General features: G+C 39.5%; 2 protein-coding genes across 3 annotated transcripts; one reads left to right on the forward strand and one right to left on the reverse strand.

Annotated features, from left to right (window-relative positions):
• Positions 1–636: 636 nt before the first annotated feature.
• On the reverse strand, positions 637–15066 carry LOC144651228 (uncharacterized). Of its 2 annotated transcripts, none has more exons than XM_078511145.1 (11): positions 14509–15066; positions 10447–10645; positions 7301–7459; positions 6509–6794; positions 5613–5792; positions 5398–5487; positions 4511–4600; positions 3385–3507; positions 2522–2653; positions 2181–2297; positions 637–1489 (listed from the first exon to the last, which is right to left on the reverse strand). In XM_078511145.1, coding segments are annotated over exons 1-11 (1497 nt in total). In that variant the 5' UTR covers positions 14510–15066; the 3' UTR covers positions 637–1369. The 2 variants fall into 2 exon arrangements, with proteins under 2 accessions (XP_078367271.1, XP_078367272.1); XM_078511146.1 differs by lacking the exon at positions 14509–15066 and adding an exon at positions 9249–9355 and having other exon boundaries at positions 10447–10587.
• A 961-nt stretch (positions 15067–16027) lies between these two features.
• Positions 16028–22814, forward strand: LOC144651249 (glucose-fructose oxidoreductase domain-containing protein 1-like). Its single transcript, XM_078511183.1, has 2 exons — positions 16028–17136; positions 19995–22814. The coding sequence occupies exons 1-2, from the start codon at positions 16107–16109 to the stop codon at positions 20204–20206; spliced, it is 1242 nt and encodes a 413-aa protein (XP_078367309.1). The 5' UTR covers positions 16028–16106; the 3' UTR covers positions 20207–22814.
• Positions 22815–23278: the final 464 nt, after the last annotated feature.

The raw sequence follows: 23278 nt of genomic DNA on the forward strand, positions 1-23278 counted from the left end.
TATTCTGCTAAAATGAACAATTCTTTTAAAAGTAACTGAACTTTCGACAATTTGTTACTGTTACAGTTTTTGTTATTGTTAGTTCTTTAAATATTTATCAAATTTTTGTTTTGAATATTTGGCTGTTTCTCAAAAAAATTAAATAAGCGCCCTGTCTCGAATAAGCGCCCTCCCTTGTGCCAAAAGTTAATAAGCGCCCCGGGCGCTAAATCGGATCATTACGGTAAGCGTAAAGCTTCCGACGAGCATTTTTGCCACTTTATTTGAGAGATTCCCCCCTCCCCCTCCCTCGCTGCGTTTTTCTTACTCTTGTTAGGGCGAGTATCAAAACGTAACAAACTCTGTCGCTGACAGGGCTGTACAAGTAGTTGGTTGAGGGGTGGACACAACGCACTCTAACTTTCTACAACTGCAGTTTAACCCCGCTTTATGGACGTTAGGTAATTTGGCTCGCAAGGAAGTTCCAAATTTTAAGTGAAAAACTTGCAGCCGACTAAATTGAATGATCTCGATGATTTACAATGGTTTCTTACGGTTGAACCGTATTCATTACTACCAATTATTAGATGTGATTTTGTGAAAATCACGAGCTTTTTCATTTGCACAACAAGACTTGCAATACAACTCAAACAAGAATACAAAATACAAATTTATTTTTACAATTTCCTTTCCTTAAAAAACTCACTAATTAATAGTCAACATTAACCACTAACAAGAAAGCGAAAGCGTAGTTAAAAAAAACTCTTGGACATTACCAGTAACCGATGAAATACACTTTTGATTGTTCTTGGTATAAATATATTTTCATACTGTCTGTAAACATATATAACTTATCTGATTGGTCAATAAGAGAAACATTTTCAGTATCTTTCCTAAAAACGTCTTTGCAGTTATCTGTAAAAAAGCTTTCTTTCACAAGATACATGAGAAATATTCGACTTATTTTGTTAGGTGCAATAATGAATCACTGATTCCACTGATTATTGCATTTTAATTTGTTGGCTTGATTTCATAAAACGGCTCTTCTTTACTTGCATAGTCCGAAGCACTATTAAATTTGGGTACAAATAAAGTTATTGTTGTTGTTGATGCAAACAATCGAGACGTTTGGTAGAATTCTAAAGTACTCATTTAAGCCAAACTTCCTCTCATTTGCATTAGGCCAACTAAAATCATGAGACATTTGCAATACACCAACTGCTAACAGTACATAAAGCCTGACATTCATTTTGCAAGCACCTCTGTCTTGCATGTTGTTTTTGTCACGATTTGCACATTTCAACAGTAAGCTTTACAAAAGTGACACTGTGGCCCAGGTCACGAAGCAGCGAGATGGTGTTTCTGGATAATCTATCACAAGAGACTTAAGTTATGAGCTGATTGGTTTCCTGGCGTAAAACACTCCCCAAGTTTGTTCGCCGCCTCTGCATCTGGACAGCTTGTTTGTCCAGCTGCTCACTATTGAACTGTAGTCTTCACTGGAGAAATCCTGAATAAAAGATGATAAGTAGATCACAAAACAGAATCACCATAGCAACCCTCCAAGTCAAGTCCATTTCAGTCACCATTGCGACTAAAATTTTGGAGCTGGTGACTAAATTGGAACCGAAGTCGCCTGATTTGGCCTGACTTAGCGACTAAAATTGAGAAGAAAGATTGAAAGTGTGAGCTTAATTTAACGACCTAAATTTTTCACTGGTGACCAAACTTAAGCAGTTGGTGGCTAAATGGCCACTAAGGATAAAAATTAACTTGGAGGGTTGCACGATCTTAATAAGCATTAATTTTAACGATTTTATTTCTCTGTTTACTCCGTAGTTTTTGTTTCAATTGAGGAAGATATATCAAACACTCGAGACAGTGTTTCATCGGATATCCAAACACCTCGAATTTCATCAAAAATAGTCTGCTGCACGTCGTATTTTCAACTCTCTTCTTGGTGTTTGATATCCCTATGAAACACTGCCTCTCGTGTTTGATATATTACTTCCAAGCTTTCTTTTTCCACCTTATCAAACTTACCCAGATTGCTGAACTGAAGTCTGTTCCTCATCAAAATGTACATACATACTTCACATAATTCTCAATCCTGATTGACTCTTCAAGGGTCACATAAGTACAACTTGTACTTCTTTCTAACTCACTTTACCGGCAATTTAAAAGGAACAAAACCACGTTACCTTCACAAATTTGTCTTTGGATTGCTCAAAATTCTTCAGTTCACTCTCTATAATTTGTCCAAACTGCGTTGTTCTGTCTTCAGCCGTGACTGCCTCAAATCCAACTTCACACAAAGTCTGTACATAAAACCAAAAGAACATATTGTTTTACAGTTACAAATGAAGACCAAAATGACAAATGAAGCTCTCCTTTCCCACTGAGAAAATGCAAGGCATGGCCAGGATTCATACTTTTATCAAGGAAAAAGTTGTTTACAAGAATTTCATGGGAAGTTAGGAAGCAGCTTATGATGCTGTGGTGTTAATATGCATGCTTGGCTTTGCAGTGATAGTGGACTCACCTTTCCATAACTTTCAACATCAATCAAGTGATACTGACGTTCTTGCAGATACTTTTTAAACTGCTCAGAGTGTTTTCCGGGACTACAACAGTAATCTGTTATCAGTAACTGTCCACCAGGCTTGAGCCATCTCTGTTGTGAAAAAAACAGTCACTTTAGTAAATAATTCAATCAATTGACGACAATAATCAATGGAAAACCAGCTAGCAACACTGCTCCGAATGCGGTCACCACCTTACCGTGATGGGGTGGTTTGTGTGTCTCAATGACCCCCAGAGCTATGTCAGCTGGAGTTTTGTACTCCTGGTAGGACCACCCATGCCGAACAGGTCGAAGGGTAGAGACCAGACAAAGAGTGACCCCCTGGTCCTCCAGGTTGGGGGTTGGGCATAGGATTAACAACCCTACCCCATAAAAACAATTTGTTACAGAAACCAGAAACGTGGACAATGATACAACACTGGGGGTGTCAACACTGGGTGTGTTACAGAGCTGGGGTGTCACTGCTGGGGCTGCAATGACGCTCTTGGATCAAAGCCAGTGGGAAGCACAAAGGCCAGCAGATGGGCCCCAAGGTAGCCCTAAGCGACAGAACAGGGAGTGTTGGTCAGAAAGCGTGACGGCCTTATGCGCCTTCTGGCACGATGAGTCATGATGATGATGATGACCTTGCAACTAGACCGCTCCAGCCGGACATGTCACAAATCCTCGACACCATCTATCGACTACATGAATATGACCCAGTAGCGGACTTTAAAAAAACTAGCAGTCAGAAATGGCTAAGCAGAAGCAGGCACCTATGCCTTTTCTCGGTTTCTTACATCTTTGCTAAGATTTGTCTAGTTGATGCCAGTGCAACTTACCAGAATCTTCTGGAAAAGAGCTTTTTTGTCTTTTATATGAAGAATGGTCTCTCTGCTGTAAACTGCATCAAACCTTTCAGAAGGGAATTCTCGTTTTGTGGCATCACTCACTTCAAATTGTACCTATTGAAACAAAAGAATGTGACAATAATTATTATAATTTATATTAGTTTTATACAGTTATTAAATTATTCTCATTAAATGTATTAATTTTTATAAAAATTGTCAACCCAATAGTATACCCCATGACTTCAAATGTCTTTTTTTTTATTGCATGAGAATGTCTTATGTGGCATGCTTAAAAGCATTATAGGGCAACAAAACTGCACAACTCCCAAACATCAGCCAGAATATTGAACTTGCATTTAATCCGTTTTTGCATTACAGAACCATGGCAGCAATGACTGGAGGTATATTAAATATTTGAAAAACAACAACAACAACAAAGTTTATTTGAACTGTAAAATTACAAAGAAATGTTTAAACAATAAATAAATTAAAAATACATACAGTTGCTGGTCACCCAAAATAACTAAAAAGCTAAACTTGTTGGGTGACCACCATTTATTAATTTAAAATAAATACAACGTCAGAAAAGAGGCATTTTACATTTTACAATTTTACACAAGGTGGTAGATTACAGAACAAATAATTCTTAAACACGTATACATGTACAACAACAACAACAGCAAAAAGATAATAGTAAAAAGAAAAAGGAAAAAAAAAATGAAAAATGGCAGAAATACCAAAATTAAATTATTAGTAGAAAAACTTAATAGAAATTAATGAAATGCAATGATAATTCTCTTTTAAATGAATGAGGAGATAGAATCTTAAATCTCTCATCAATTTCATTCCATAATATAGGTCCATTGTATCTTATATTGAATTTGCCATAGTTAGTTCGAATTTTTGGAACATAAAAAGTTGACCTAGATGCAAAGCGTGTGTGTGAAAAAAGAATAAATTTTCAACAATGTGCTAAGTTTAATGACTTGTCCCATGAGAAACAGTGAATTTTGTTTTCTCTCCACCACACGATGAGAGCATCAGGGGTCACAACAAACACCCTGCTAGTGTTTGCTAACTATCATTTATACAAAATGAACGTAAAACCACTACAAACCTGACTTGTTTTAGAGTTTTCGTATGCGTGAAGTGCAAAGTTGATCATGTTAGTGGACAGGTCAAGACCAAGAACATGGGCGTGGAAAGTCTAAAACAAAAACAAAAACAATCTTGATGATTGTGCTGCAGTTTGAATTGATTAAATGTTACAAGGCAGAGTGCAAAAAAAAACATTAATTTTTTTATTGGCTTGATACCAGGGATTTCGAAATGTTTTGAAGTAAATGTCAGCAACTGTACAGTGGAAGAGTAGGCAGCTGTGACAATATGTGACTTGTTTGTTGTGAGCTGATTGCTTTGACCAGAGAAAATGGCAACATAATTATGATCAAGTAGCAAGCAGAACTCCTGCAGTCGCTGCCTTGTTTTGAAAACCCTGGATACATACCATATGACAATGGATTGATACCTTATTCTTACTAATTTTCGTAAGTACTTATTTTTGCGATTTTTCAATTTCAAAATAAACACAAAATTTAAACACGTGAAAATTAATACCGTAATATCAATTAAAATAATAAAAAAATTAAATGTTTGGAACTGCACTTATCTACCCTTCAAAAATATATTTCCGTCTTGTTTTTGACTAGCACCCTCCCTCTGTTAATTGTTTTCTTCAGCTTATAAATGGTCCAAAACCTCTTTAGTATTATAGTCACCAAAGTTTCCGTCTACAGGCTCCTTGTAGTTACATTGAGCCAGACCTTTCAACATATATTTTCAGTAGTTTCTTAGTCTATGACGACTTATCCATAAAGACGCTGAAAAAATCGCAAAATTTAATACACTTAAATTGCTCTAATTTTTCTTGCAATTGCGAAAATTAATACTTGCGAAATTCGGCTCCCGATTTTTTGCGAAATTAAGTAAGAATAAAGTACTCACATTAGCTATGTAAAATGCACTACCACCTATGCCACACCCAACGTCCAACACCTCCTGATCTCTCTGAAGATTGAGACGACCAACAAATTCCTTGATGTGCAAAACAAAACACAAAATCAGTGGATTGATTTTGAGCTAAAAGAACCCTCAGGATGACAAAAATGTGACAAGAAAAGACAATGAAAATCTAAGGAGAGGTCTCCATAAATTGATACCTTTGTTGTGGTCATTCCTCCAGGGCTCACAAAGCCGTGACCAAATACTCTCTCGTACATGAGGATGCCAGACTTGTTGTACTGATTGTTGTCAAGAAATTCTTGCAAGCTTCCTTTGCCTCCATTCTTTACTGACACTTTCTTCCACAACCAAGAAAACTGATGCTTGTTTTGTTTGTGCTATATAAAAATATAAATCAAAGCAAATTAATGCCATCCTACAGATACAGGTATTTCTCTTTGCAGTACCACTGAGACATCAATTTGTAAGTTGAGACATTTAGATTGATTTAGATTTAGAAGTTGTACCCTTATGAGGAATTTAAAATGTAGTTTTTACATATGCAGCCAGGACCATAACAAAGTTCCCACTAACAAGAGGTGTCTACCTACAGAAGTGTTCATTAGTGGAGATGACAACATGGTTGCCGCAGAGATTAGCTTCCTAAATTAACGAATGAATAATTTAAAGTAAACTGTTAAAACATAACTTTCCCTAAAGCCATCCCTTTTATCCACTTAATTTTAAAACTTTCCATTAATTTCATAACAAGCATATACAGGGTTTGTACCCATTTTCACAAACAATTTTCCAGGACTTTTCAAGGACTCAGATTGATTTTCCCAGAACTCCAAAATTCACATTAAATATTATTTCTCCTTTGTCTGCCGCACCTTTCTTACAACGTTAGTTCTTAGAATTCATTTGTTACTTAAGTTCAACAGATTTCCAGAGCTTTCCAGGACTGGTAGTCTTCTTCCAGGACTTTCAAGTCCTGAAAAGTGCCACAATAAAACCCCAGGACTTTCCAGCACCTGTACAAACCCTGGCATAATTTTTCACTCTGAATGCTTCACAATCTTTTATTTATGTTTTTGTTTGAACACTCATGTACCTTTGCATATGCTTCCACTGAACGCTTAGTCACCACTTCTAACCCTGTAAACTTGCCATCAGGTTGTTGCTTTTTGACAGCAGAAAAGAGATCCGTGTACATCTGAGGTGTTCTGTACACCGTTGGGTTTTCAGAGTTTTTCATGTCCCCTGAAGAATGATAACATGACTCGCGGAAGAAGAGATATCCGTCGTCTTTTAACCACTGAAGCATGTTCATTGCCAGCTTTTCAAGTTCCTCATCTGACAGGTACATGAGCAGCCAGTTGGAGAATATCACATCATAGCTGCAAGGGATTTAATACGGCAAAATTGAAACCTTCTATCAAGAAAATTTAGATCCCTTCATACAATATAAAATATGGCTTCTCTAACATGAGCCGTATGCAGTCATATTTAGCCACTGAACCAACAGAAGGCCCAGAGTTCTCAGTAGTGTTTGGTGGCTAGTAAACAAGCTGTATAAACAAGCCTTTTATTTTCAAGCCAGAACATGCAGGCCAGCTACTTGTTTTGAAAGACAGTAAAATGCCATCTACTGTTGCCTTAACCACTGAGAACCCTACTGAACTAAAGCTTAACTGTTTTGTTCTTTAATTTTCACAAGACTGGAAAATTTCACCTTGGTTGAGTGTATTGCACAACCCTGCAAGTTAACTTGGTACAGTGTATAATGGCACTAGTAATAGTTTGTAATTTTGGTACATATTATACATGCCAAATAAAGGCCAAATTATACAGGGTTGAGTTATCATTCAGCATTATTTCTAGCAAAGAAACTGAGTAAACTTACCTTCCTTGAGGCAGTTCAAGCTTTGTGACATCTGCGCACACAAAATCTATGTTATTAAACTTTGCTCCATTGATTTCCTTGTTTTTGTCAGTGAAGGACTGCATGAAATCAACAGCAGTGACGTGATGAGCCTCCTTGGCAATATCTCCTGTAAAGCGACTGTATGAAAAAAAATAAGAGTCAAAACTTGATCATCAAATTCTGCTCTGATATGAATAGTACTTTTGATAGCTCAAATTAATTTCCATGCAGCATGGGTTGATGTACTTCATTTTCTTATTAGTATCCTTGCATACTAAGTAATAATATTATAAAGAAACACCATAATCCAACAAGCATGTTCTATTATGCATAATTGAATATCTTGAAATATCGCCATCAGCCCAAGAAAATTGCATGATTTTTATATGGCTCATTCTAAGCACAAAATGTTCTTTTGGTAGGTAAAATTGTTAAAATCATATATGACAAAAAAACTTGTTTGGGTATAAGACAAGCTTATTAATTCATTACTTGCAGACAGATGGAAATTGTCAGTATCCATGAGTAGGTTAAGTCTTCTAAGCCTAGTGGCCCATCAAAGCGGACAAGGAGTATTTCTACTCCCCCCTGGATGGGAAGCTAGTCCATCGCAGGGTTACCCCCCAGCATTAGTTTGCTGGTACCCAATTATACACCTGGGTGGAGAGAGGCACTATGAGAGTTGAGTGTCTTGCCCAAGAACACAACACAATGACCGTGGCCAGTCTCAAACCCGGACTGCTCGATCCGGAGTCCAGCGCACTAACCATTAGGCCACTGCGCCTCCCATACATGAGTAACCTAGCTAAAACTTTACCCATCTTTGAGTTGCTGTATTTTTAAAAATAAAAATTTGTGTTTCAAGATCAAAATTAAGTCAGAGAATAAAGACAACAATAAAGATAGTAAAAACAAGAACCCAGATATAATTTTGGATCTGAAAACATCTGTGATATTAATTCTATTTGATGTGGACATTGTCAGGGCTTCTTGAAGCTCACAAGTTTCTTTATATAGCTTTGATCTTGGAAAACAAATAAAGGTGTATAAATTATTTTTGCACCAAAAACAAATAATTTTGTGGGTAGTCGTGGTTATCAGATTACATAATAAAAAAAATATAAAATTTTTTAACCTACATTAGATAATTAATATTCTTCCATGTACTTGTAATTCTAGATCAGAAATTTATTAATCTTATACATGCATTTAGTAAACAATCAACATGCTAATTAACTTATTGGTCATTAATGGGACTAACATCTTGGGCTGCCTCAGCAGCTGTGCCCAAGAACAGGGACAATTGGAGAACATAAATTTCTTGCCCTTTCCCCAACCCAGGGGGTTGCCAAGGAACTAAGCAAAGCATTTAAATTGTTATATTAATATGTACACTATTGGATTATACAGTCGAGCCCCTATTAAGCAGCCACCCTTGGAGAAATGGTAAGTAGCCACTTATTAGAGGTTGGCTGCTAAATAGGGGTTCATCAGAAATTAGCATAAGGTGCAGTAGAAACGTCACTTCATTGCCAGGAAATCAAATGGTCATCACTTTAATAGCTTACTGACAACGAAATCACCTCAAGACGATAATAAGCGTGTAGAGATTAAAACAATAGATGGATTCTCAATGGGACGGCCGAAAGGTTGCTGCACCCGCTTAATAGAGGTGGCCGGTATCAAATGAGGGTTTTATTTACAGTATTGGAATACTGGAATATTGGAATACTTTCTGGACTTTGATAACTGGCCTCTTAATAGGGAGTGGCTGTTTAATGGGTGGCTGCTTAATAGGGGTTCGACTGTATAACCTTAATGTAAATGTGCTTAAGGATGGAAAAACATGCAGGTCTAAGGTAAGCCAGAAAAAAAATGTTTAAGATACATGTATGATGTACATGTACCAGTACTGTGACATATTTACCTGATCAAACAGTCAAGTACTTCACTGATTCTGAGTTCAGAGGGGTAGCCTCACTCACCAAAGGTGGTTTTCAAGAGGCTCCTCACACACAGTGGATCTGACACTTGCTAAAATAATAATACAAGATGAAACACGGTGAAACTTGGCAATGTGAGCTAAGTAAAAATCCCTGTGCTAAGCTCAGTTTCTGTGGCATGAACAGAAAAAGGACTTCTATTTCTTCCCCTTACTTGAGATCTGTTAGCAAGCCCATCACATTTTATACCCCTATCTTCCCCCAGCATTTAGCCTGGTTTCCCCCTCCTCCCCCTCCCCCTCCCCCCAAAAAATGCTGGCTAGTGTTTCTATTCTCTGGGTCCCAAAGAGAAGCATTGTTAGAGTCTCAAGCCTGCAAATACAACACATACCACAATGCTCATGGTTTGAATTTCAGGACTGTGAATTTAAGTCCAATACACTAACTACGACATGTTGCCAACAGCAAAAATAAACTTCAATTACAAGTTCTCCTAACTGATTGTTATGTTATTTTATTAATGATGGTTTTGAGAATTTGGAGACCAATCTTGGAAATTGAATAGTTGAAGTGCTAGTCAGTTAGTACATATTGGATTCTAGACAATTAATATTTTTTATATCCTTGTGCTGAAAGTAACCTTAACCTGAGAATGGCAAAAGTTAATTTTTGTAGTCATCAATTTTACACAAACCAGTCAAAATTCTCATTAACATGCATGATTGTGGTAAAATCACACCAGGATGAAAATGAAGAGAATCTGGACATGTTTTTTTTAATTAATTATTATTGCTTATTTCCAAGTAATACCATAAAGTTATCTAAAATAATTATCTTTTGTTAGAGATTTATAATCTAAACAAAAATTAATTTGATTTTTAGTTTCCTTTGCTTCAATTTATGGTATGACACAAGGGAAAATATAGAGCACACTGCTTTCGAAATGCCAAACCAAAAAACGAAACTAGAGCTGTGCTCTAAGGGTGCCCTGGTGCCTCAGGCGACTAACTCTTGTCTTTGGGCGACCAGATTATCTTATTTCTTTCATATAAGCTTTATGCTGGGCACCCTAGATCTCATAGTTTGGAAACTTTGGGCTCCTTGTAATTTTTCTTAGAGCACAGCCTTGGAAACAATTAAACTAGAGCATTGACGAAATGATTGTGAAGACGTTGTCATTACCCAATGCCTGCTCCAAGTTCCAAAACATCTTTTCCTTTGATGCACGGCAACATTCCCATGACTTCAGGGTGCTCATCCTGTGTTAACGTCTCGGCTTTACTGTCCAACATCATTTCCTCAACACTCTGTGCCATGGAGTGCTTGTTCCAGAAATCAGTCATCTGGTCACGAGTCTGATTTGATTCCACAAGAGCTGCCACTGGAAAGGCCACAAGTTTTTCATTGGTTAATCAGGGCCGTCAGGAGCCCATCAAATGGAGCCTTCATCTCCCATACTAACCCTTGGAGTCAACCCTTTCCCGTATTAATTTATTTTTAGAACTAATCTCCCGGGGTTTCTCGCGGGAGATTTCGCACCTCTGTCAATCATTTGTTGCATTCCGCTGTGGCTACGCAAGCTGTGATTTCTAAAACAATGGCGAAACAAGAACGGAAGACGGCAGAATGATGTTCCTTTTCGTCGTCTGAATTCAGTATTTCTTCAAAGGAAGACATCAAGTAATGCTATGACTAAAAAAAACTGCGGAATTTTGTACAGGTCTGTCAAAAAAGTAAGAGCAATTATTCGAATCGAAAGGCGCCGAGACCGATCTCGCAACTGCGAAATTACGAATATATTTTGAAAAGATGATGGATAGGCGTAACAGATCGGTCAATATTATTTGCCGTGTAATTCTTCTGATAAGAAGGCAGCTTGATAAAAGCTTGATCGATTCTAATTCTAATCGTTTTTGCGAACAATAAATTTTACTGGGTTGTAAACATTCACACCAAACGAACGTATCAATGGTATAAATTTATAAACAAGGTACGCACTTTGGCCTGTACCAACACATTGCAAATCAAATTCTACAAGGCATTCAAAACTCTGAGTGACAATAATTCAGACAAGCGCTAGCTTGTGAACGCTTAGGGTTGACAGGTTTGGTCCTTCGTGGCGAAGGCACTAGACAAACATTAGAATCTAAACAGCCGTTTCGGCTAAACGACCCGTTCGGCTTTAGAATTCTCCAGATAGTACAGGCATAGTCAGTTCTCTTTGGAAACATACAAAGCGAAAGAAATGTACGGGGATTGAAATAAGCGGATCACACGGTCTCTAACCGAAGAAAGATGTAACATTCAGGCCGTTGGCCTGTACGCGTATAATTTTAAAATTGTAAGATGCGCAAAATCTCACCTCTGCAACAGCGACTCAACGATCTCTGCCATAATTCCAGTTGCTGGACTTTAGAAGAAACAAACACATATCATTTTCCTGAGGTTTTATTCGAAGCATGATGATCTTATATTGGCTGGATCTTGGAGCATACGGAGAGTCAAAATTTGCATCGAAGTCATCACGTTTATAGTGTTTGTCGCCGTATCAAAGAACACGCGTTCGCTACAGCTCGGCCATATTAAATTATTACTGCTTTCGTTCGGGAATAGATCTTACAAATCCAGCGTCAAATCTCACACTACTGTCTACGTCTAACACTGCATACGTCTAACACTGTAATAAGTCCATGTAAACCAGAAATCGGAAAGATTCAAACAAGCGACTGAAGCAAAAACACATTTCCGATCAACGCCATGACTAAACTGACTTCATTTTCATTTTCAAGGACAAAAAAGTGGTTTATTAATTAACTTTTAACCGTTATTCATTCACGAGTAAACCAGGCTCTCTCGGCTGTAAAATCAGGAAAGTAGATAAAATTATAAAGGAAAACAGACAGGGAATGTGCGTACGACATTGACCGCCATTTTTTTTTCTACATCGTCGCCCTAGCTGCGCTGCATGTGGTCTGACCGCATGAGCAATGTTTTCGCGGGAAATGTGTTTCTAAAAATAAAAATATACGGGAAAGGGTTGACTCAAGGATACAGTACGTATGGAGGCTCCAGTTGATGGGCTCCTGGGGCCGTACATAGTGGGGGGGGGGGGGGGGCAGTCTCAACTTAGTTCAAATGCCTGGGCTTTGTCCAGTCTCCCCCTCCTGCAGCTTAACACATTATGCGCCCCGGGCGCTTATTAAATTTTCAGACTTTGAGGGTGGGAGCTTATTCGAGGTGGGCACTTATTCAAAGCTGGGCGCTTATTAAATTTTCACCATTTTAAGCAAGCAGTATGTTTCTTTTGCAAGAAAACAATGTATATGTTGTGGTTTAATTTTATATTTGGTTTAAAATTTTTCAAGCCAGTTTGATTTTTATTTTTCATTGTCTCATATTCATTATCATAATCTAAGACAAAGGGAAATAAAAATCAAACTGGTTTGAAGATAAAATTAAACCACAACATATATAACCAAACATGAAGGTATACGAAAGCTGAATTTTCAATGTTCATTGAAAGTTTCAGTAAGAAAAAAATAAAAAAACTCCGTCTTTGGTATAGTCTCTAAATAGTACTAAGTCAATTTTAATCTCAACTTCAACAATAATCAAAATTCCTCTTTTGCTCTCGTTTTAGGGGGGTGGGGTGGGCGCTTATTCAAGGCTGGGCGCTTATTAACTTTTCCTACCTACAGGATGGGCACTTATTTGAGCAGTGCTTCAAGCTCAAGTTTTTCAGAAGTCGCCCTTTGGCGACTTTCTTTTGTAAAATGGTCGCCACTAGAAAAATTTTGGTCGCCAAAAGCAAAACGTTTTAGAAGAAGACACTTCATGTCGCTTTACATAGAGTAATACTGCTGACCATGATGAGCCGAATTGAAATCGTTTGGCGAACGTTTCGACGCGGTAATGTTCATTGCAGGATCATGCAGAATAGTAAATAAATGATAAGAGAAACAGGTAAGGAACAAACAAAACGAGTTAATTCTCGTGCAGTACAGTAATGGCAGCTCCACGATCAAAGACATCAAACAGCACAGTCCAAGCCAAACGGATAAGCAAGATGCACGATTGAAATAGTTATAACGGAAAATTTTGTGGTGAAATTGCTTAGTAATTATACTGCAAAAACAAATGATGCCTAGCCAGCCCTTTACACTGCACTGGTCGCCAAATTGGCGACCTGTTTGGAAAATTTAGTCGCCAAATTTTTTTTTTCACTCGCCATGGCGACCAAAATGGTCGCAGCTTGAAGCGCTGTTGAGGTGGGCGCCTATTTGTGTTTGGGCGCTTTATCGAATAAATACGGTAGGTGCATAAATCGGATCTAATTTTCAATTAAAAAAATTTGAGATTCCATGGAACTTGAATTGTTACAGAGCTTTTACTGCCTTCACCTAACAAAACATCTTTGTTCTCATCAATCAGATCCCATTTTCAAGAGATTACATGCAACATCTTAAAATAATGTGACAAGGACCTTTACTTGATCCAAGAAATGAAGAGATTTTTACAGTAAAATTTTGCGCAACGCTGTGTAATTAATTCAGCAAAGGCATCTCCACGTCTCCAATCCCAAACAAAGATGTACAGTGTTTGTACATCTGTTTTTTCTTTCATTCTTTTGGGAAGCTGAATAATTCCATTCAATCATAAGCTTAAATGCAAGGAACATAAAACAAAGCATATTTTTAAGGCTACATCGTTTAAACCGAATTCACAAGTGAACGTATTATCAAGACTTATAGACATTTCAATAACCAGGCACTTTCTCTAAGAAAATTTAATTTAGTTCTAGAATAAAATTTAAGCTTAGAAATTGCGATTCCACAAGTTAATTTCAATTCGGCTCTTACCAAAAAAAATATTAAAAATGACATATATTTAAAGCTACCAAAGAGAAGGACTGAGCGTTTCATGACCATAACGGATGTTTGATTATTGCTTTGAAATGGCTGGAAATGTCGATATGAAAAATACTTAAAATTTGGCTGTAAAAGAAAGAAAAATTTGGATTTAAACGCTAGATTAAAAAGACTTTCAGCGAAAGTCTGTCGGTGAGAATAATTATACGTATAAACGGCTATTGCAATAATATTTCGACATGAAAATTCGACGCGAAACAATGAAAATTCATGTACGCCGGGAAAATAACCTTACGGTATACGTAAGCTTAAATCACATAACAAAATTTATGAACCTTCGAATCTTATACGAACAGAATTAAAACTTACTACTTACTTTTTGTCGTTATCTCACGGTTCAGGTAGACTAGTAGAGTGCTGGTGTTCCACAAATATACAGAAGAAGAATGAGCAAGAATATTAATGCTAAACGCATTTGTAATCGAAATCACCTGAGACCCGCCAATGTTTTACTGTCCACCAGTGGTTTCACAGGGTAAACCTGCCACGTGATCGACTGACAAGTCCTTACGAAATTGCTTTGTCTTTCGTTGCCAAGTCGGAGACTGAGAGCGCGTGTTTTACTGTACCCTGTTGCAACAGAAGGATTATGAAACAACGTCCATAACTTGTCCTTGTAATAATTAAACTTGTGAAATGCATAACAACTTTGCAAGCTTGCCAAGCTTTCGCAACCACCGAACTACCGCAACGGCGCAGCTACGCGGCATGTAAAGGTCTGTAGCGATTTTGGCATTAGAGGTACCAACAAGAACGTCGATTGAGTTGCAGTAAATAACAGCCATCGTTTGCCACATTTGGTGAATCCAATACTTTCTGAAAGAATGGCCCAGGAATCAGAAACGTTTCTTGAACCTGGGAGAGGGGGACATCAACAGAGTGGGATAGGAGACTGGGGAGAGGCGCGGATTATTCCGCGGACTTTGACCCCAGGAGGACCTTTGAGTCTTCGGTGCAACTTTCATAAATCTTTTGACGAACCCGGATAAGATACGACACTACAAACACAATATTTTATGCCAAATCTGCACCGCTTGCTAATATGTCGAAGCTAAACGAAGATGTCTGTTCTAAATTTCTTTCAGGATCCAAGGGGGTACTCCCTTGGTATGGTCTGTGCACTCTGAACTATTATTTTTGTTCATCCCTTGAGCTTGAGAAGTGCGATTAAAAACCGTATCCCATCTTAAAGTATTACGCAAACCAAAGCAGTTCTTAGTTAGGGCCTGTTCTGAAAAAGGGGGTCTCTATTTTGGGGACACCCCTTACCAAATGCTTGGACATGGATCCAGTATCATCCCTCCAAGAGGATCTCGGAAAGCCAGTATTTATTTGGGCTCCTGGATTTTAGGCTGGGTGGCCCTCCTGTCCCCTCCGATCGCGCTTTTCCCTGCGTGGCCGGAAGGGGCTAATCGTCCTTCTCGTTTCCGTCTCTTCCTCCCTTTGAACACCTGCCACGCAGGCTACCTGGATCCATTCTCTCCACTTCGATCTACTGAACTGACACAATGCTTCTTTCTTTCCTTCTTTCTTTCTTTCTTTCTTTCTTTCTTTCTTTCTTTCTTTCTTTCTTTCTTTCTTTCTTTCTTTCTTTCTTTCTTTCTTTCTTTCCTTCCTTTCTTTCTTTCTTCCTTTCTTTCTTTCTTTCTTTCTTTTTTTCTTTCTCTCTTTCTTTGTTTCTTTCTTTCCTTCTTTTTTTCTTTCTTACACTTTAATACTGAGAAAAAAAATATATATGAAATCCGATACAATCATATCAGCTCTGGGCGAAAAGGGAAGGTGAGGGGAGGGGCAGGGCGCAGGCGTTGCAAAGCGTCAAATTAGACCCAGTCTATACCGAGCGAAAAAGAAAAACAAGATGGCGCTTCACGGTTGACATTTGAGTGAACTCCTTCCCGTGGAAAAATTATATAAATGATCAAAATGCTGCCTTCCGTTGGTGTAGTTGACACGGGAAATTCTTCTCGTATACTTTTACCACTTCTCCGTTCGGCTGGTTTTACAGTGAGCGGAATATGGGGTACGTCAAAACAGCAAGCAATGGAAATGGCCGAAGAGTATAAAGTCCCATTCCACACGGCTAAAATAGACGAGCTGCTCCTACGAGAAGACGTGGATTTGGTGTGCGTGCTTTGTCCACCGCACGTTCGTGCTGAGGTAGCGGTGAAGGCGCTTTCTATCGGAAAACACGTGCTGTGTGATTCTCCTGCTGGCTTGAGCAAAGAAGAAGCTGTGAGAATGGTGAATGCTGCACAGTATTATCCGAAGCTCCTTTCTCTAATCAGACACGAGCTCAGGTTTCTGCCAGCCTTTATTAAAATGAAGCAATATTTAGAAGAGGATTTTTGCGGGGAGCCTTTAATCTGCGAGTGTAAGATTGAAATGGGGTCTTTGCTCAGTAATCGCTACAACTGGATGTGCGACCAAGCTATGGGAGGTGGTGTGCTCACCAATGTTGGGGCACATGTCATCGATATTATCTCGTTCTTGACCAATCAGAGGGCAGTTGAAGTTCATGGTACTCTAAAAACCTTTATTACCCAAACAGATAGTGTATCCAGCTTTCGACACATCTCCAGCGATGACTACACTGCTTTTCAGATCAAACTGAATGGTGGCGCTTTTGCCACTGTTACTCTCAACACCCACATACCAGGACGCTATTCTCAAACTGTTACCATATATGGCACTAAAGGGCAGCTGATTGCCAGGAACGGCAACTTGTATGGGATGAAAAATGGAGGCAAAGAGGAACTTATTTATGGTGACATTGCTCGCATCCCAGGCTTGTTTAATGTGGAGAAACTTCCACCCAGCATCTTCTTAACTGGTCTTGAAGGCTGGGTGTCGGAGATAAAGAGGGCATTTGAAGAGTCCATTGATAAAGATGACCGGAGAATTGCAGACTTGCAAACCATTTCCAGTGCAGCTTCATTTCAAGATGGTTAGTACCGGTAACACACAGTTGAACCTTCCATCAGCTACCACCCAAAATGCCAAGCCCAGTGGCAGATCCAGACCTTCAGATAAGGAGGGGGGGCAATCATCCAGACCCTGGAATAAGGGGGGGGGGGGTGCTTTCGAAAATAATTTTTTCAGCCCTTCATGCCTCTATTTCTAAAAATAAGGTGGGGGCCCGGCCCCTGGGCCCCCTGGGCCCCTCCCCTAGATCTGCCACTGAAGCTTATCAGTATGTGGTCCATTCTCATTCCCAGTACCACTTGTCCCTCTTAGCTGGCTGAGCCTGTTCACGAGAAACAAGTGGCTCTGTGGACACATGAATTGATTGGTTAGATTTGAACAAAGGGAGTTACAAATCTGGCCAATCAAATCAACTGTTTTAAACTCTCGTATAATAAAAGGGATTTTAAAACAGTTCATTTGATGGCTCTTCCTTTCATTAAAATCTAGCTAATTAAATCATGTGTTCCCAGAGCCGATTGTTTCTTGTGTACAGGCTCTGCCAACTAAGAGGGGCAAGTGAGCCTGGGGATGAGTATGTATGTGGCCGCTTATGAAAGCCTGTAGCCTGCAGTTGTTTCAGAGGGTTAATCCATGTGCCCATGCATCCCTTAATGCAAAAAAACGTTTGTTCAAAAATCTATTGAGTGATTCCAGTAGATTTGAGTGTTTCCAGTAAAATTCCCCAGGTGTAATACCAGCAGTGTTACAGTGAACCAATGGTCATTTGCAAACATCGAATGTTAGGAATTCAGCGTTTTAATGAAAGAAAAACTTTTATCGTCATAGAAGGGTAGTAAGGCATCTCGTAAAAATACCCATGGTAAGGCCAGATCATGTGAAGTGGTCACTTTCCAGAGGTTAAAAGGTTAGTAGCTGTGGTTGCCTATGAGAGGTGGTCACTTTGCGAAGGGTTCCTACTACAGTTTGACAAGCACACTTTTAGTATTCTGAGGGGGGTGTTGAGATTTTTGGTTTTGCAGTTTTGGCCATCTTTTAGATCGGTTTCTCAGTTTTTGCACCGATATGTTGTGTCAGCGTGCGGCCATGGCTGGCAGGGACAGCGAGGCTGTGGGGCCAGTCGGTCAGCCGGTCGCAGAGGTCAACGCCGAGTAAGGAAGGACAGCCGGCGCGAGGGGCAGGCCGAGCAGACCCAAGTCAGCCAGGGTCAGGCAGGGGATGGGAGGGAGTGGGAGAGACCGGAGCGGTGGATGAGTGCGGGCAAGGCCCCAACACCCCACGGAAGAGGCATGGGATGTGGACCACAAGAGGGGTGGCACAGGGAGACCACTGAAACAAAATGACAGAAGCAAAGGGGTGAGCCAACGTGACAACAAACCTGTGACCTGGTAGAATGACTTTCTTGCACAATAAGGAAGCTTATCATAGATAAAGATTCTGTAGAGATTTTGAAGTTGAGTTTTGGTACCTCTTAGGATGTTCAACTTTAAATTCACACCTTTGTAATTATCATGGTGTTCCAGAATGAGGCTGGGTCCGTTGAGCCATTAATGACTATGGGAGGCACAGTGGCCTAATGGTTAGTGTACTGGACTCTGGATTGAAGGGTCCCGCTCCGGGTTTGAGCCCTGGCCGGGCTCATTGTGTTGTGTTCGTGGGCAAGACTTTTAACTCCCACAGTGCATCTTTTAATCCAGGTGAAAATTTGGTACTGGCATTTTCTTTTTTGCTAGTTGGTGACCCTGCAATGAATTAGCAGCCCATCCAGGGAAGAGTCAAAATGCTTTTAGTCCTTTCATGCTACAGAAGCTGTGATAGGCTCCCGCAGTGTAGAACACCCGGGGGGGGGGGGGGGGGCCTCTTGGGGGGGGGGGGGGGGGGGGTTTTTGGGGGGGGGAAAATAAAAAAAAAAAAAATGGTTGGAACACAAAAAAATATAATTTTTAAACACCCCCGTAGAACACATTGACTTGATGCAGACTATACCCTACCTTACCTGAACCACTTGGCTCCAGAGGTCCTTTTTGATCAAACAAAGCAGTAGCATGGGAGGCGCAGTGGCCTAATGGTTAGTTTGCTGGACTCCAGATCGAGCGGCGTGGGCTCAAGCCCTAACCAGGGCGCTGCATTGTGTTCTTGGGCAAGACACTTTACTTTCGTAGCGCCCCTCTTCACCCAGGTGTATAAATGGGTACCAGCAAATTTAATGTTGGGAGTAACCCTACGATGGACTAGCATCCCACCCAAGTGGGAGTCGAAATACTCCTAGTCGCTTTGTGCTACTGAAACTGGGATAAGCTTCGGCCTGATGGGCCACTAGGCTTGTACACAGACTTAACCTACAGCAGTGAGTATCACAGCAGCTATTTTCCTGCACATGCATGCTATGGTATTCCGGGGGGCACCCTGTATATTTTTGGGTGGGGGTGTGCCGCTGGGAATTTAAAGCCCTTACCCTATACCAGACCATGTTCAGCTGATTTTTGAAACCCTATACTAGACTAGACACCGAGAATCCCAACCCTATCCCAGACTTGCATTTTTTAGAACTGTATTACTACCAGTGTTTTAATGGAAACCATCTCTCAATAAAGATGCTGGGATTATTTTTTTTTTACATGTAGGTTAATCTCTTTCTGTTCTGAGCTTCTATTCCTATAATTCTGGACTTCATTCATCATACCACCAATCAGTTTCCTGGCAAATGCTACCCTTTTCTAGACCAAAACTCTCTGATTTCTATACCCTAACTAACTCCCTGTCTAAACTGCTTGAAAACCGCTTCAAAGCGGCTCATACTTATATAGCTTAGTTATGGGAGTGCCCCCCCCCCCCCAGATGGTATTTCAGGACTGAGTTATTCTTGTATTTATATTTCAGGACTGTATACCCGTACTGTTATTGATGCGATTATTGAGTCCAGTAGCACTGGTACATGGTGTCGAGTGGACTTTATTGCACCTGATGATGCTGGCCAAGCAATGGTGGGCTCCGAGGATAAAACAATGCAAATCATCGCCGAGCAGCAGACTGAAAAACAAGATGAAAAAGAATATCCGTCTCCTGTCATGAGAAGGATGCTCACCCAGTAACGATGGGATACCACAAGAACTTACTACTGTAATTGAGAAACTTGGAGCTAATTTTGATGCATAAAATATTCTTGTATGTATATAATATGTTTATTGTGGTTCAATTTTACCCGTGGTATAGTTTGGTATTTTCCTTTGTCCAAGTGTGTGGTAATATGTGATAATATATCAAAATATGCGCATCAATTGAAATATGCTTTGTTGCTAGCGTAGTATCACATATGGAAAGCCAAATTAGAGGAAACCACACCAAATTTCGCACCTTTTCTACGTCTTGTAAAATCAAGATATGTAGTAGAGACAAAAGCAGGTGACACAAAAAAATGGATTCCTTTTGCAGAAATATGTTTATAAAGAGTTAATCTCCTGTCCCCCTGACTAAAGGACTGTTATCTTTTTAGCAAAGCTGTAAACGCTCTTGTATTCATATATAGAAACTATCTCCCCTCCCCCTGACTGGCTAACTCATTGTAATTTTTCTAATGTATTTAAACCATTGTAATTAGGATTACCTACTTTTTATTCTTGCTGTATTTTACGTGCTTTAGTGTTTGTACTGTATACGTTATTTGTTTCTTTTTTTGTGTTTGCAAGTGATCAATAAAAAAAATTTAAAAAATTAAAAAAAATATGTGATAATGACTATAAGACAAAGGAAAATACCAAATTAAACCGAGGGTAAAATTGAACCACAACATATAGTTTATGCCCAATGAAGGTTAACAAATAGCTCCCAAAGTATAAAACAAGAGCATTGCTTGATGGAAATACAGTTCATACAGTTGATAATTAAGGTAATCTTAATATTTGGAGATGTCTTTTTGATACATACTAGTTATGCAACGCTTTCGAGTTGTTTGTATACCAAGAAAATACAAGTGACTCGTGGGATATTCCAACACCTTTGAGCGACTCCAAAATCGACGCCATATTGTTCTGCATGAGATCGAGGCCTGTTCTGCATGAGATCGAGGCCAATTTCAGCCACACCAAGATGGCGTCCAAAATGTGAAATGGCACAGCTTCAGCGATACCCTAGCCTGCGAGCAGGCTCTCCATTTGGGGGCAACGTGTATATTGAACTCTTCGAGCGCCGAAGGCGCGATCCCGCGAGTGCCGAAGGCGCGATTTGGGGGCAACGTGTATATTGAACTCTTCTAATATTCACGTTGCCCCCAAATAGAGAGCCTGCTCGCAGGCTAGCGATACCCACGTGACTGAGTTCAACAAAACGACGCGATTAGTATGCGTTCTCCTTCATCGAACGCAATTAAAAACTAGCAATGGTATATTGCAATTCCTGAGTTTTGATTGGTTAACAGGCAATGGTGTATGAGCTCGTATACCATTGACCACAAATATGGTAGCCGATACGCATCAACGAAAACAGCTGGGGAGCTCAATTCTTTGGGCGTTACACAGCACTTTCTCGTGGTATACTTAACAACTATTCCACTCTCGCTTGTCGGATATGAGATCCTTATAGGCAACTTGGTGCTACGCGCCTTGTTGGCTATCTACCATCTCATATCCAACGTGCGCTTGTGGAACAGTTGTTAAGTATACCAAGAGAAAGTGTTGTGTTGCTATTTTATACCATGTCATAGAAAATACACTTACTAAATTTCGTCGCGAATAAGATCACAGCACACAATAGGAAGGTTGAGTTGAATACCGTCGAATATGCAACGGCTTTCCTGAATTCTGATTGGCTGTATTTTCTATGGCATGGTATAAATGTAGGTATACTTGTAAAAGAAAAGCTTGAGCTTTGAAATAGCAAAAATAAATGTTTAATGTTAATTTGACATTGTCAAAGCTAAGAGAACCCAAGTCCTTTTTACAGTTAACGTTCTCTATTTTTCATTTTTTTCTTCTATTAAATCCCCCCCTTAGGCCCCGCTCTTCCGCTCGCGAAACCCCACTCGGGAGCCTGTTCGCAGGCTAGTGGAGATGTGAAGGGGTAGGGAGCGAGAAAAAAAAGAACTTTCGATCCATGCCGCCACCCCTTTGTCCTTTGCTCGCTGTTGTCTCTTTTGCGCATTCTTTTGCATTGTAAAAATAGAGAGGCTGTGAACAGTCTAGAAGTTTATCGGTGCTTTTTGGAGACAATGTATTGATTCATTGCAGTTTTTAGATGATAACAAACTTCCCATGTGCCATTTCTGACACTGTTTAGTTACAACATAAAGAAGGCAAGGCCGAGAAGCGCAATCATTATAAAAACCAAGTTTTGGTTTATTACAAGACAATTTGATTTAATACAATATTTCGGCTCTATTACAGAGTCATAGACATGTGATGTTAAATTTTTACAAGAGGAAACTTAAATATCTAAGGCGTGTTGTTGTTACGTAATAAAGTATAGAATTATTGATAGTTCTAACTCTCTGGAGGCTTTGAGTCCTTCATTAATGCTAGGCTTAAGATTCTTGATATGAAAGGCTTCCAGGAACGCTAACTGTGACCAATTGTAATTATAGTCAATTAAGTTGTTGTAAACTTCGTTACGAATATGGTCTTTAAAACTAACGCAGGGCGTTAGATGGTAATTAAAACAATCAGGTAATCCATGAAAGCTGACTAGTTCATTAAAGGCGTTGCAATTAGCCAGATGGTGATGCATTGGTTGTTCAGACCTTGTGGCGTGCTCATTTAGCCTAAAGTCCAAAGAGCGATCTGTTTTGCCTATCTATTGTTGAGAACAACCAGGGGTCAATTCAATAAAACTTTTACACTTGTAATTTACACGTTAAACCGTTGTTTTTACAAGTGCGCGCAAGATCAAGTTCAATAAATGACGTTACAAGCCGGAGTTACAAGAGTCCGACTAGTAGTTACAGGTGTAGCGCCACGCCTGTAAAAATTGAAATTGAGTCGATTCAATTAAACCTTTTTACAGGAGTCCAACTTGTTTTTGTCACACTCCCCGCTTGTAAACTACAAGAGCAATTTACAAGTCGTAAGTCACTTGTAAGCTTCGAAGACAAGTTGTTACCGGCTTTATTTAAGGAGAAAAACGTGTCGTCTTTGAGCGAAGAAGAAGTAGAAGAACTGTTACAAGACGGAATT

The sequence above is a fragment of the Oculina patagonica genome, chromosome 4, assembly GCF_052425735.1.
Source record: "Oculina patagonica isolate OP01 chromosome 4, crgOcupat, whole genome shotgun sequence".
NCBI lineage: Eukaryota > Metazoa > Cnidaria > Anthozoa > Scleractinia > Oculinidae > Oculina > Oculina patagonica.

What these genes read in the sequence shown, in the direction of transcription:
- LOC144651228 (XM_078511145.1), bottom strand. An exon ending in CTTGAACTGCCTCAAGGAAG is followed by an intron (nt 6,795 to 7,300) that starts GTAAGTTTACTC and finishes AATCCCTTGCAG; the next exon opens with CTATGATGTGATATTCTCCA. An exon ending in GTGCATTTTACATAGCTAAT is followed by an intron (nt 4,601 to 5,397) that starts GTGAGTACTTTA and finishes TTTTTGTTTTAG; the next exon opens with ACTTTCCACGCCCATGTTCT.
- LOC144651249 (XM_078511183.1), top strand. Translation starts at nt 16,107, where the DNA reads ATGATCAAAATGCTGCCTTCCGTTGGTGTAGTTGACACGGGAAATTCT. An exon ending in TGCAGCTTCATTTCAAGATG is followed by an intron (nt 17,137 to 19,994) that starts GTTAGTACCGGT and finishes TTTATATTTCAG; the next exon opens with GACTGTATACCCGTACTGTT.